Source organism: Peromyscus leucopus, chromosome 2, assembly GCF_004664715.2.
Source record: "Peromyscus leucopus breed LL Stock chromosome 2, UCI_PerLeu_2.1, whole genome shotgun sequence".
NCBI classification, from domain to species: Eukaryota; Metazoa; Chordata; class Mammalia; order Rodentia; family Cricetidae; genus Peromyscus; species Peromyscus leucopus.
This window is the reverse complement of record NC_051064.1, coordinates 45,492,815-45,508,407: the sequence shown is the minus strand read 5'-3', so window position 1 is coordinate 45,508,407 and position 15,593 is coordinate 45,492,815. Positions and strand designations below refer to the sequence as shown.

Sequence of the window (15,593 nt, the reverse complement as noted above, 5' to 3'; positions counted from 1 at the left end):
ACACTTTCAGAAAAGTAGCAGGATACAAAATTAACTCACAAAAAAATCAGTAATCAACCTATATACAAATGACAAACATACTAAGAAAAAAACAGGGAAATCGTACTTTCCACAGTAGCCTCAAAAAAAGGAAAATCTATCTTGGGATAACTCTAAGCAAGCAAGTGGAAGACTTGTATAATTAAAATTTTAAGACATTCAAGAAAGAAACTGGAGGGGCCCAGATGCTGATCTTGCGGAACCCAGCAACTTGGAGGTGTTGGTCAGATTGCCCTACTGAACAACCTGCTCAGCTGAGATCCATTCAGGAGAGGTTTCAGAAGTCTACAGTTGGCAGGCTGAGGAAACAAGATCGGCTGAGGAGTTAACGAATGAGCAAAATGCGACCTGAGAACACAAAAGAAGACGCCACCCAGCCACCGAACCAGATCACCATAATCAGAAGCCTACCCTACACTGACTGGGAACAGGTAAGCCCCCATCTCCGGACACATACACACATACACACACACACACACACACACACACACACACACACACACACACACACAAATGGTAACAACACAATCCTGAATAACTGAATATTAAAAGCACTACTGGAGTTATCACCATCATCTATCTCAAATTGTATATAGAGCTATAGTAATAAAAACCAAATGGTATTGGCATAAAAACAGACATGTTGATCAATGGAATTAAATTAAAGACCCAGACACATTTCCACACACCTTTGGACACCTGATTTTTGACAAAGAAGACAAAAATACACACTGGAGAAAATACAGCATCTTCAACAAATGATCCTAGTCAAACTTCATGGCTATATGTAGAAAAATGCAAATAGATCCATCCCTATCACCCTTCAGGAAACTCAAGTCCAAATGGATCAAGGTCTCAACATAAGACCTGATACTCTGAATCTGAGAGAAGAGAAAGTGGGAAATAGACCTGAACTCATTGGCATGGGAAAGAACTTTCTGAACAGGACACCAATAGCACAGGCACTAAGAACAACAATCAATAAATAGAGCCTCATGAAACTGAAAAGTTCTGTATGGCAAAGGACATCATAATTCAGAACAGAGTAGTAGGTTATAGAATGAGAAAAGATCTTTACCAATTATACATCTGATAGATTAGTATCTAGAAAGCATAAAGAACTTAGAAAACTAAACATCATGAAAATAAACTAATTAAAAAATGGGGTACAGTACTAAGCATAAAGTTCTCAAAAGATGAAATACAAATGGCTGAGAAACAAAGAAATGTTCACTATCCTTACACATCAGAGAAATGCAAATTAAAATGACTTTGAGATTTTTTATTATACAAGTCAGAATGGCCAAGATCAATAAAACAATGGTAGCAAGGACACTGGGAAAGGGGAATACTTACTCATTGCTGGGGATAGTGCAAACTGTTAGTCACTAATAAAAATCAGTGTGGCAGTTCCTCGGGAAGCTGGGAATCGATCTACATAAAGATCCAGCTATACTACTCTTGAGCATATAACCAAAGGACTCTACTTCCTACTACAGAAATACTTACTCATCCATGTTCAATGCTGCTCTATTCATAATAGCCAGAAATTAGAAACAGCCTAGATGTCCACACATTTACAAAATGGAATATTATTCAGCTATTAAAAAATGAAATTTGCAGGTAAATGGATGGAGAGAGAATAATTCATCCTGAGAGAGGTAACCCAGACCCAAAATTGTACACTATTCTCTTATATATAGATATTAGTTTTAAGTTTTCAATATGTGTGCTACAAACTGAATAGCCACAGGGGTTAGGTACCTAGTAATGGACCAGCGAGGAGGAGAGGATCTCCCAAGGAAGGAGAAAATAGAATATAGTGCTAGGGAGAAATAAGGGGGAAAGTAGAATGGAGGATTAAATGGGGGCAGGGGGAAAGGACAGGAGTAAGGGAGAAAAGAGGAGGGAATACGGGGAGGGACAACTAATACCAAAGGTCATTTCAGAAATCATATGGAAACCTACTGCTGTAGAAGTTTCTGGAAATAAATACATACATGAAAAGAATCTACCAATGAGAAATCTTATCTCAAAAACAAAAAGGTGAACAGCACCTGAGGAACCATACACAAGGTTGTCTTCTGGCCTCTATACCCATGTGTACACACATATCCCTCACAGGAAGACTGAAAACAGGGAGGGAATACTACATTAGTAGCAAAGAGCTTTGACTCTTACCTTCAGACTCTTTAGATAATTTGAGAGCATGCTGGGATGAAACCGGTTCTCTTCAGCAACTTGACTATCATATCTTGGCCCCAGCATTGTCTTCAGAGGTAAGAATCTTCCTAAACATTAAGGTGAATAATAATTTTCATTATTTAAAAAAAGGACTAAAATTCTATAATTTGCTATTTCAAACCTGCCTTCTTAAAATAACATTTTGTCTTTGTTTTTCATTAAAGCACAGGCTCACATATGCCAGGCTGGCTTCAGACTCGCTGTGTAGTTGAGGATGACCTTGATCTTCTGATTCTCTTGTACCACTGGCCTGGCTTTATGCAGTGCTGAGTATGGAAGCCAGGGCTTCATAGTGGTAAGCAAACATTATATTAAATGAACTACATCCCACCCCCACTTTGGTAATATCTTAAAATGAAACCCAAAATTATGAATGCAATTACCCATAATGTACTTTCACAATGAACAATATTTTAAAATGAGACTACTTTGAAACTCTGAAACACAGATTAATTAATTTGAATTAATTCTAAAATTTGACAATATAAACAAAGAAAAATTACCAATGAATGTAACTTCCATAAAGAATCTAAACTTGGGGCTGGAGAGATGACTCAGCTGTTAAGAGCACTTACAGCTCTTGTGGAGGATCTGGGTTCAATTCCCAGCACCCACATGGTGGTTCACAACCGCATGTTAACTCCAGTTCCAAAGGATCCGATTCCTTCTTCCGGCCTCCACAGACTCCTGCACGCACATGGTGCACATAAACTTATACAGGCTCACACACATATATATAAATAAAACATAAATAAAGAAATCCTTTTTTTAAGGAAACTTTAAACCACTAGAGTCATCTGCTCCTATAAGCAATAACCCCAATAAAACTCATTAGCTCACCAAGTTGGACTTTGGTAAGATCCTTACTTCTTGTCTATTGTCATTTCCCTTTCTGGAACAAGCAGGAATAGATATTCACATCTACCCAGGAATAGTATCTCACAGAATATACAATCTCCCAAAAGCTGGAGTTACAAGTGTGTACCAACACATCCAGTTTAATTCAATTTTTTTCAAGTTCTTAATTACATGGCTTTGGTTTTTAGGGGCTTTCTTTTTTGTTGTTGTTGTTGTTGTTGTTTGTTTATTTGTTATTTAAAGCAGGGATTATCAAGTTTAGCCTCAAACTTGATATGTAGTTGGGAATATCCCTGAACTACTGATTCTCCTACCTCAATTTTCAGAGTGCTGGGATCATAGGCATTCCCCCAACAGAACTGGTTCATGTAATGCTAGAGATCAAAACTAGGGCTTTGTGCATGCTAGGCAAGTAATCTGCTAACTAAAGGACTTTCCCAGCCCTGGTTATATGTGAGGGTTGTAAAGTATTTCCATCTTTGAACTTTATCTACATCTCAGAAAAAAAGAGCATGGAGAATTTGTTATAGTGTTAAAATAGTATTAACCAAAATCACTTGCTAAAGACTTACTGTTTGGTGCCTTTTTTTTTTTTTTTAACAGTATAAGCCCAGGGAAATCACCTTAAATAAGCAATTTTTAAATACCTATTTGTCATGGTTTAGATTTTTGACTATTTTTAAGACAGAGTTTCATGCCAGGTGGTGGTGGCACACACCTTTAATCCTAGTACTAGGGAGGCAGAGGTAGGCGGATCTCTTTGAGTTTAAGGCCAGCCTGTTCTACATAGTGGGTTCCAGGACAGGATCCAAAGCTATACAGAGAAACCCTGTCTCAAAAAAACAAAAAGAAAAAAGAAAAAGAGGGAGCCTCATGATCTAGCCCAGGCTATCACTATATAGATAAGGTGGCTTTGAACTAGCAATGAATCTCCTGCCTCGGTTACCAAGTGCTGAGATTACATTACAGTTGATTTGTAGTTCTTAAATCTCTCAAACATCCAGTGTTGAAGGTTTATTCCCTAATGTGGCAGTGTTCACAGACACAACATCTAGGAGGTGAGTAGATCACGAGGGCTCTGATCTCATAAACAAATTCACTCATAGATTCCTAACTTAATGGGTTACTAGGAGGTGACAGAAACACTCGCAGGAGTTGTCTATTTGGAAGAAGTCCCTGAAAGAAGCATATCCTTAAAGGGTATACCTTGATTTTGGACCCTTCTTTACTTTCTGGCCACCAAGAAGAGAACAGTTTGTTCCACCATCTCGGTCATGATGTTCTGACTTACTAGATGTCCTCAAGAACCAACGGAGTAGGGTATGTAACTACAGACTGAAACTTCTCAAATTATGAACAAAAAAAAAAAAAAAAAAGATTCTTGCATCACTTGAAATAGTAGTGCAGGCCTGTAATGCCAGCACTGGGGACACAGAGGAAGGAGCATCCCAAGTTCTAGGCCAACCTAGCTATATAGAAATAATGTGTCTCAAAAAAAAAGTAATCACCTTCTTTTTTCCCCCTTTTTGTGGTAATATGAACTATATTTAGAGCTCTGTGCATACAAGTTAGGTGTTCTAACACTGAGCTACATCCCCAACCCCTTTGGTTTTGTTTTTAATTTTGAGACAGGAGTTATTACGTTACTCAAGCTAGCCTTGAGCTTGTGATCAGCTCCTCTGAATAGACAGGCCCCACCAGGACCAGACAACTTTTCTTCTTTTTTAAGTATTCATTTTTATTTTATGTGTGTTTGTCTACATGTATATATGTGCACCACATGGGTGTTTGGTGCCCTGGGAGGCCAAAAGAAAAATCAGATCCCCTAGAACTGAAGTTATCTACCAAGTGGGTTCTGGGAACCAAACCTGGGTCCTCTGTAAGAGGAGCAAACACTCTTAACCAGTAAGCCCAAAACCTTTCTTCTTTATTACAAGTTGATACCTCAGGAATTTTGTCACAGTAATAGAAATATAAATAATGCACTACTTAAACTGATTTATATTTTCAAACATAATATGAACAACAAGGATAGCTAACTAAAATGTCATTCACCCTGGCCGGGTGTGGTGGCACACGCCTTTAGTCCCAGCACTTGGGAGGGAGAAGCAATCAGATCTTTCCGCGTTTGAGGCCAATCTGGTCTACAAACTGAGTTCCAGGACAGCCAGGGATACACAAAGAAACCCTGTCCCAAAAAAAAAAAAAAAAAAAAAAAACATTCACCCAAGTATGACATTTCTTTTATTTTTTGTTTTTTATAAAACTCAAAAGCATTGAGCATTCCTCCACACTGCTAAATTCAATGGTCAAGTCTCATTTCTCAACTTACTTGAACTCTCAAATATATGAAACAACTGTCCAAGACTGCTGGTAAAGACCAATAATTCCAACTATTCAGAAAAATGAGGCAGAAGGATCAAAACACCAAAGTTTACCTGGGTTGCAGAAAGAATTCAAAGCCAAAATAGTAAGGAATGCAGATAAAACTCATTGAAAGAGTATTGCCTAGAATGCACAAGGTCATAGGTTCAATCTTCAGTACATGGGGGAGTGGGAGGACAACTGATTAATTTTTTTGAAAGAGGAATTTTTTTTGCATGCCTAAGTGCAGTGTGTGTGTGTGTGTGTGTGTGTGTGTGTGTGTGTGTGTGTAATCACATGTATATGCATACATATATCTATGTATGTATGTGAAAGTCAGAGGTCAGCTCTGGTGTTGTTCCTTAGGAGACACTCACCTTTTAATTTTTTAAACTATCTCTCACTGGGAACACTGGCTGTCAGATTAGGCTACATTGATAGCCCCAGGGATCTGCCCATCTCTGCTTCCCCAATGCTAGGATTACAAGCATGCACAACACCAAGCTTTTTACTTAGGCACTAGGAATCCAACTCAGATCTTCATGCCTGCAAGAAAATACTTTACCAACTGAGCCATCTCTCTAGCTCAAGAATGAATTCTTAGATCATTTTCTTTCAAGACTTTCCTACACCTCTTGCTCTTATACCTGCTTAGCACTGCCTTAGGTTCTTCTACCTGGCTCTACTGTAGCTTCCTGCTCTGTCTTATCTTATACTTTTCTTCCATCTGCATTCTCTCCTTTGATGTCTCATCTACTCTGATAAGGTTAATAGCTAAAGATGTGCTTTTTTCCCCCTTGTATCCCTGGATGGCCTAGAACTCACTATGCACAGTCCAGACTAACCTTGACTTTATACATCCTGATCCTCCTGCCTCAGCCTCCTGAGAGCTGAGATTACAGGCATATACCTCCATACCCAGTTCTGATGAGTAAACGTTTATCTCCAATCTAAACCTCTCTCTTAGGTGGACATGCATGAGAGAAGATCCCTATAATCTCAGCCTGAAAAGCAGAGGCAGGGGATCTAGATATATAGTGGATTCAAGGGCAGTATGAACTATAAGAGAACCTGTATCAAAAACATTAATTATTGTGGTAGGGCACGCCATTAATCCCAGTACTTAGGAGGCAGAGGCTCGTGGACCTCTGTGAGCTCAAGGCCAGCCTGGTCTACATATGGAGTTCCAAGACAGCCAGGACTACGTAGGGAGCCTCTGTCTCAAAAAAGAAAATAAAAATTAACAAAAAATTTAAAAACTTTTCTTAATTAGTTTGATTAATTTCTTAATCAAACCACCGGTCTTATTCTCTGACTTTAACATACATCTCTGATCTGATATCCAAATTTGATCTCTCAATATTCAAACTCTTTTTACTGGTTTTTCCTCATCTCAGCTAATAATGGCATCATTTTTTAGTAGTTGTGGGGGCAGAGTCTGATAATATCTTTATTTTCAAATTTTTTCATTTATGATTTGTGTGTGTATGTGTGACAGAGAGGGGGAGGGAGAGATGCGTATGAATGCTGATGCATGTGTCACTAAACATGTATGGAAGTTAGAAGACAACAGTGATGCATGTGTCACTAAACATGTATGGAAGTTAGAAGACAACAGTGGAGTCAATTCTCTCCTTCCACTGTGAGCTAAGGATCAAACTTAAGTTATCAGGCTTACAGAGCAAGTGCTTTGACTCTGAGCAGCCACAGTGGTCCAGAATCTAATAATATCTGTTAGTATTACCTGTTTCCTCATCATATTTCCTCTTGTTTTGCCATATTTTTATTAACATGCATTTTTCTTTTATGTTTGCCTAAGTGTGTGTATGTGTACCACATGTGTGCCCAGGGACTTCAGAGGCGAGAAAAAGGTGTCGGGGTCCACTGGAACTAGAGCTATGGACAGCTGTTAGTCACCATGTGGATGCTGGGAACCAAGTATGAGTCCTCTGCAAGAGCAGTACATGTTCTCACTACTAAGCCACCTTTCCAGCCCCTCATTTTCCTTTAACTTTTCTCCCTGTTTCTCTACCATACCCCTTTAACTCATTTTTTTCAGTGTTTTTTTTTTTAAACATCTACTTATTTTATCTATGAACACCAAACAACCTTGAGGAAAGAGAGTTCCCTTTTCCTTTATGAGCTCCAGGGATCAAACCCAGGTGGTAAAGCTTGGTGGCAAGTATCTTTCTTACTGAGCCATTCCAATGGCCCTTCATTCTTTTATCATTAGTTACACACACACACACACACACACACACACACACACACACTTTTTTTTAAGACTATATAGAAGGGGTTGGCTTAGAGTTCACAATGTAGCCCAGGCTGGGTTTGAGCCCAACTCCCCATGCCAAATGCTGGAATTACAAATGTGTGCCACCATACCTGGCTATTACTAAATATATGTAATTAAAATTTTTCATTGGTAACAGTATCATTTTAACTTTGTTACATGGATTTATTTATTTATGTGTATGTGTGTGCACCAGCTTGCACGTGGAGGTCAGATGACAATTTCCTGGAGTTGTCCTCTCCTTCCAGCCTGGAGACCCTGAGATTGAACTCAAGCGCCAGGCTTGGTAGCAAGCACCTTTACCAGCTGATCTCACCAGCCCCATTATTTATTTTTAACTTCATATTTTCATATTTATTGGTAGTGTATACTGTCTTGTTGATTTTTATTGTATTTCTCTATCTGGTTTGTTTTGATGTTGTTACTGTTACAGCAGTTTTCCTCCTATCTGAGCAGTACTTTGGACTGAACCCTCAAAGGTGCTCACTAAGACCTCCAGCTAATGCCAGAAGTGCTAGCCACCTATAGGTGCACTTATCACAGCATGGGCAACACAGACACCCAAGAAACAAAATTTAAAAAAAAAGCAAGGCAGCACAAGTCTTCCAAAAGTCAGTAACTCTTCCAAACAGAAGCCAAAAGTATTGAAATGATTGGAATGACAAGCAAGAATTCAACGTTTTGGCTGTTGTTGATGAGAGAACCAACTGTGGTAATTCACACTTGTTTGTGTTTGTTTTTAATGATTTATTTATTTTTATTTCATGTGCCTTGCCTATGTTTATTTATGTAGATCACATGTATGCCTTGTGTGTCAGGAGACCAGAAGACATTATTCCCTAGAACTAAGATTACAGACAGCTGTGAACTGAACCTGAGTCCTCTATAAGAGCAACAAGAGACATTTCTCCAGGACCCAAAGTTCAAAGATTCAATGGCGCAATAAAAAGCACAATGGAAAGCATCACAATAGACCAAGTGGAAGAAATAATATCAATGAATGAAGACAAGGCTAAGGAATTACTATGTCTAGATAATAAAGAAGAAATGAATGATTATGATTACAATATTCAAGACAACAAAAGATACCAAACCTAGAAATCGGTGCTATAAAAGAAGGAACTAAGATGCAGACTAAAGACACAGGAAACTTTCAGTCCAGTCAAGGCAGAGTATTTTCTAAAGCTAAGGAAAGAAATGGCATTGAAACATGACACATTTAGAACCCTGAATAGACATGACCAGAAAAGAACAAGACCCAAACAAACTCTCCCAGGCTGTGCTTCACTTTCATTCCTCACTTTTCCTTCTTTCCTCCCTCTTATATGCTGGCCAAGGACTCTACTACTGAGTCACATCTCCAGCCCATCAGGTATAGTAGTGCACTTCTTTAATCCCAGCCCTCAAAAGGCTGAGGCAGGCAGATCTCTGTAAGTTCTCAATATTAAATACCAAGTTTCATACCAACCTGAACTAAATATTGAAACCCTAACTCCAAAAAAGGAAAATAAATACAAATACTTATTTGTACATGCAGACAAAACTGTAATGACTTCACCTGTCCATAACTATACCTAATTCACACTAATTTTGAGTTCTCATGCAGTCTAGTTAGAATTCTCCCCCCAACTCCTTTAAATCCCTCTCCTTCCAAAGGTGATTACATCCTGGGAGGTAGAAAAAACACTTCTCACAGTTGTCAACAGCTATCAGCACCTTAACATCTCAACAGCATTTCATGCATCCAACAACCCCCTTTCTGAAAAACTTCCTTGCCCTCCATAACACAAGACTTGGGGAGCTTGGGCTTCTATCCCTCCCTCGCACCAACATTACTAAATAAATAACTGTTCCCCCCCCCCTTTTTTTTTTCTTTTCTTTTTTGTTTTTGAGACAGGGTTTCTCTGTGTAGCTCTTGCTATCTTGGAACTCACTCTGTCGACTAGGCTGGCCTCAAACTCAGAAGATCCATCTGTCTCTGCCTCCCAAGTACTGGGATTAAAGTCATGTGCCACCATGACTATAAATAAATATTTCTTAAAAGACTCAAAATGATTAACTTGACTGAAGACAATAGGACTATCAAAAAATATCATTATAACTGAAACACATATATAAGTGTGGTGAGAATAAAAAGGTTTGCTTTTTTAATTTCCTCACTCTACAACTTGCTTAAATTATCCTTCTTTTTTATTCACAGGATAGAGCTTTTTAAAAGCTTTTTTTTATTTTTGAGACAAGGTCTCCCTATGTAACCCAGAATGGCCTCAAACTTTTGACATTCCTGCCCCAGTCTCCTAAATGCTAGAATCATATGTGTTTGCTTTAAATACACACCTGCTTTAAATTACTTTTTTTTTCTGACAGTCTTTCTGGGATACTGTGTATCCAGGCTGGCCTTGAACTCACATCAACATCCCCTTCCTCAGCCTGGCAAATGCTGGGATTACATACTCTGCTATCATCTCTATTTAAAATCTTTCAAATCACTTTTATCAATTGTTCATATGGCTTTATTAACTGAGGAATTCATAGAAAATCTTAAGAAATACTTACAATGCGGGGCGGTGATGGCACATGTCTCTAATCCCAGCACTCGGGAGGCAGAGTCAGGCGGATCCCTGTGAGTTCGAGGCCAGCCTGGGATACAAAGCAGAGTTCCAGGACAGAATCCAAAGCTACACAAAGAAACCCTGTCTCGAAGGGAGGAAAAAAAACCTGACATCAGGGCATAGGAGAGGGGAGGCATACCTGTTTCCAACATCTGGGAAACAGAAGCAGGAGGATCAGGAGTTAAAGGTCATCATCCTCAAACTACATAGGACATAGTTCAAGGCCAACCTATACAACATATATACATAATGAGTACATGATGTTTGCCATTTATTAGAAAATGCTTGTCACTGACAATGAAGAAAGCAGATCAATAGTTGTCTGGGAAAGAAGGGATTGCAGAAGTTTCATACAACAGTGTATAGAAAGACTATTATGCAGAAGCCATCCTATTGTTTTCCCTGTGTCTACATGTTGAGTCTATAAGCAACGACACATGGTGAGTTGTATGAGGAAAAAAAAAACTATCTTAAAGTGAAAACGTTCTATGTAAACTAATGGAAAAACACGCCAAGAGCATGAGTTTTAAATGTATATGGGCTTCATGTTTAGACTCACTTTTTTAGAGGTTTATTTTTATTTAAGTGTGTGTAATTGTATGACTATATGCCACATGTGTGCAGGTATAGGAAGAAGCCAGAAGAGGGTGTCAGATGCCCTGGAACTGGAGTTACAAGTGGTTGTGAGCCACTCTTTGTGGGAACTGAACTTGTGTCCTCTGGAAGAGCAGCAGCACTGGACAACTCTCAAGCCCTGAAACGCTGTCATTTCACTTGACCATCATGGAGACTTGGTGTTAGGGTGGTCACCTGTGCTGGAGATGAACCGCAGCACCAGAGCGCTTCCCACTTAATTGGTGTTGCCTGGAATTTCCTGAAACGGAATACAAGTGTTTGGCTGTCTTTTCCACATAACTTAAGCACGGTAACATAAATAAAGTAAGAGTTGGCGACAGCAGGAAACTTTGAAGATGGCAGAAATTCTAAGATGCCTAAGTTTTAATTACAAATGCCAGATGGTGGCAGAAAAGATATCCAGTTACCACATCCTGACTCATAACAAAACTGCCGTCTTTCTAGATATATGCTGAACATAAGCGCCATCCTAAAACTTGCCTGCTTTGTGTTTTGTTTTGTTTTTGAAGCATAGTTGTAGTTTAATAAAGCTACTTTAATACAGATTTTAGCTCAAGAGTTAAGAGAGAGTGGCTCAAAAGAATGACAACCAGAAAGCGAGGGTATGGGCTTCTCAGAGGAAAAGCCCCAAGCACAGGTACCAGCTCCTCAATGGAGAGCCATCGCTCATTGTATGCTGGATGATGTTCAAAAGCTAGAAAGAGGGAAAGGAAACGTTAATGCCTGACTGAAAACTCAGAAACGGAGGCTTAGCAGGGAAGATCTGCAAACAACTGTCCGATCATTATTCTAAAACAGTAAATCCAGTGTCAACAGTTCGTGCAATCCTTCCTCAATTTTATCATAAAAAAAAAAAAAATGCTTTGGCTCCTAGGTCCAGTCGACATAGTTCCAAATTGCTATCTAACCTTGTTGCTGGGAACTGTGGAGTCTGGTCCCTGGAGGCTACCATCTGCAATGTCTCTACAAATTCAGAGAACTGGGTCTCGGTTATTTCATGTGTATTCCCTGGGGTATATGTGTGTGGTCCAAACTTACTAATCTGTACATTTTTAAGTCACTGTCCCTCAGCCAAGCAGTGGCCCGGGCCTATAATCCCAGGTGTTCTGGAAGCTAGAAAAAGCAGCTCTGAAGTTCGAGAGTGAGGCTACTCTCGGTCAAACTCAAGATGAAAACACTCCACCAAAGTCCACCGAAAAGAAAACCCAAAAGTCCTCGCTTCCCAGCCTCTCACTTCTCCTCGATCTCAAGACTCACGCTCCGTCCGCTCCTGTGCCCTTCCCGAGAACAAATCTCGCCAGACAGCGAGACGCAGTCTCAAAACTGCCACAGAGGTTCGCAAACTTTAAGCTCCGGAAGCCTCCTGTGCAGCTCCCGTCCTCACTGCTCAGCCCTGCAGGAGCCCGGCCTGGCCGCCGCCGAGCGCGCGGGTCCCCAGGCCCGGCCGCGGCAGTGGGATTCGAACCCGCCCGCAGCCCCGTCCCGGGTACCTGCCACCGGCTGGCCGCGCCGCGGACAGTTCAGCCACCGCGGCGGGATCTTGTTGTAAGCCATGTCTGCGCCGCACACCGCCACCTAGCCGACCGCTCTGGAGCCAGTGGCCCGAACCCCGGCGCCAGCCGCCCCACCCGGCTCCTCAGCGGCGCGCCACTTTCATTCAGGTTCGACTCCGAGGCTCCCGGCGAGCCCACAATGCATTGCGACTTCCGCCCCGAAGGGCCCGCCCCCTTCCTTCCGAGGTCAGGCGAAGACGAAGCTCCGCCCAGGTGAGCGAGTGGAAGCGGCCACGAATTAGAGGGGCGGCTCCACCTGGCCCCGCCCCTCCACGCCCCGCCTCCTGGGCCTCCGGCACCGGCCTCGGTCTGCCACGCCCCAAGTCTGTTTTGCCTTTGCGTACGCAAATGACAGGAGTCCTTTTTTTCCCCCGTCTAAACAAGAGAAACCCCCAAAATAGAAAGAATCGAAGCTTCTTTCCACCTGTGGGCTGACCTGCCACTTTCAAAAGGGTATATTTTACAGGTGAAGGTGCTTTGTCGCTAGTCACAGCTCAAGTTTGGTGTGCCTGCTGGATCTGGGTTTGAAGAGGCATTTAGGAATCCTCCCTTACCAGGATTCAGAAAGTCCTGAAAACCAAGGATTAGGCTATTACAAATAAGGAAATTCTTTATCGGGAAGCGATAGGGAACATGCTCCTGAGGACCCATGAAACATCAAAAATTACTTCCAGAAGCCTTAAGACTGTCATTTATGGAGCAGGCAGCTTTAATGTGTTTTTTAGTTTATTTGTTTTCTTGGGTTTTTTTTTTTTAATCTTTTTTGTTTTCTCTATCACAAACATTTAGGATTTTGGAAAGTCTCTGTCTTGAAGAAATCACTAATTATATGTAATTAGCAGAGAGCCGGGCGGTGGTGGCGCACGCCCTTAATCCCAGCACTTGGGAGGCAGAGCCAGGTGGATCTCTGTGAGTTCGAGGCCAGCCTGGGCTACCAAGTGAGTCCCAGGAAAGGCGCAAAGCTACACAGAGAAACCCTGTCTCAAAAAAAAAAAAAAAAAAAAAGTTAGCCACTAGTAGGTCAGTGTAGACCAGGAAGCCTTGTGTCTCCCCCTCGAGATTTAAAACACCATATGGAGCCCGGCGGTGGTGGCGCACGCCTTTAATTCCAGCATTCAGGAGGCAGAGCCAGGCTGATCTCTATGAGTTCGAGGCCAGTCTGGGCTACAGTGTGAGTCCCAGAAAAGGCACAAAGCTACACGGAGAAACCCTGTCTCGAGAGAAAAAAAAAAAAAAAAAAAAAAAAAAAAAAAAAAAAAAAAAAAAAAAACACTGTATGGAAAGGTGGAGCTATCAGGGCTTGATTGTGACTGTGGTCCATCGTGGACAAGCTGGTTCCTCCTTGTAATAGCTTCAGTTGTCAACGTGACACACCTAGGAAGAGGAAACCTCAATTAAGGAATTGATTGGCCTGTGGCCATGTCTGTTGGGCATTTTCTTGGTTGCTAGTTAATGGGGAAGCCCAAGCTCACTGTCAGCAGTGCCGTTCCTGAGCCGATGGACCAGGGGTTCTCAACCTTCCTAATGCGACCCTTTAATATAGCTCCTCCTGTTGTGGTGACCTCCAACCATACAATTATTTTCGTTGCCACTTCACTGTAATTTTACTACTGTTATGAATCACAATTAAACACTTTTGAGAATAGAGGCTTGTTAAGGGTTTCATGATGAACGGGTTCAGAACCACTGGCTGGGCCACATAGGAAAGCTAGCTGAGCAAGCCAGGGATGCCAGCCCTTGAGCAGCATTCCTTCAAAGGCTGTGCTCAGTTCCTGCCTTCAGGTTCCTGATTGAATTCCTGCCCTTGTCTCCTTTCCTGATGGACCAGTAAGCCAAATAAACCCTTTCCTCCCCGATGATGCTTTTAGCCAGTGTTTTATTTACAGCAACAAAACTCAAACTAGAACACGCTTGCTCAAATGAATGGAATCTAAATTCTACCTCTGGCCTTAGGTGAAGAGAGACAAGTCATAATCTGGCCCAAAATCTATAATCTTTTTGTGCTATTGTTCATTCCCTTTAGAGTTAATCCATCTGAGTCAGCCAGGCACATGACCCCCACCCACCCACCCAAGCTAATTTGTCTAAAGACATGCTGAGGAGATGGAAGGAATAATTATCTCCTTAATGAGATAATGTACTTAAACATACAGCCCAAGTCCTTCCCCTGATGTAGTTACTTACAGATTTTCACTAATTCTGCTCTGCTTTCTGTGGTTTAATTCAAAAAGCAGATGATATGTTTCTGCCAACTGCAAAAGGCCAGATCAGACCAGATTAAAAACAGATAAATGCAGGTTTATTGGGCGTGGCTCCCAGGGTGGGTTCACCAGTCCCAAAGAACAGAGCCAGAGAAGCTGAGCACACACACTAAGGCAGGGAGGTTTTATAGACCTTAGGTGAGGAGTGATAATGTACCAGCCAGGAGCTGGGACTATGTCCAAGTATGATAAAAAGCTAGATTCCTGGGTGGGCACCTGGGGGGCATTCTTTGGTTCAGAGTTTTCTCAGCACCAGAGGGGTCGGGGAAAGTCGGGCAGACAGGGTCTCCCAGATTGTATAAGAGGGAGCAGGAGGTCCAACAGAACAGCATAACTTTTCTTTCTGCCTGCCATTTTGTTTTGTTTAATACTGGCCAAAATTCTACACATGCTTGCCCTGACATTATGGATGATCTCATTCCCTCTGTGAAGCCCCCTCTGGTAAGACAGGTTCCTCAGAACATTCCCTCCAAATTGAAGCATTTGCACCAAGCGGGAAGGGGAAGCCCTTGAGCCTCGGGAGGTAAACGCAGTGTTATCTGAAAACCAGCACTTGGAAAATTACTGAGGGCTGCTCCCCAGCGGTATAGAAAGACGTAAACTATTACTGAGAGGTGAAAAGAGTCTCCACAAGCCAAACTGGAGGATTAAAAAGAGATAGTCATAGAGCTGCCGAGAGCTCTATAGAAGGAAAGCTCCAGAGTTGTAGATCTCCTGAGTCATCACCCAC

At 41.5% G+C, this 15,593-nt stretch overlaps 1 protein-coding gene across 6 annotated transcripts in view; it reads right to left on the bottom strand.

Moving 5' to 3' along the window:
- Rngtt (RNA guanylyltransferase and 5'-phosphatase) overlaps nucleotides 1-12,748 on the bottom strand; it is a 214,854-nt gene extending 202,106 nt beyond the window's left edge. For 2 of the 6 annotated variants that reach the window (XM_028872763.2, XM_028872767.2), the window contains exons 1-2: nucleotides 12,540-12,748; nucleotides 2,221-2,330 (exon numbers count right to left, since the gene is read on the bottom strand). In XM_028872763.2, the coding sequence (XP_028728596.1) occupies nucleotides 2,221-2,330; nucleotides 12,540-12,603 (174 nt within the window). In that variant the 5' untranslated portion in view covers nucleotides 12,604-12,748. The other 4 variants (XM_037202487.1, XM_028872765.2, XM_028872764.2 and 1 more) reach the window with 4 other exon arrangements.
- Between the last annotated feature and the right edge of the window lie 2,845 nt (nucleotides 12,749-15,593).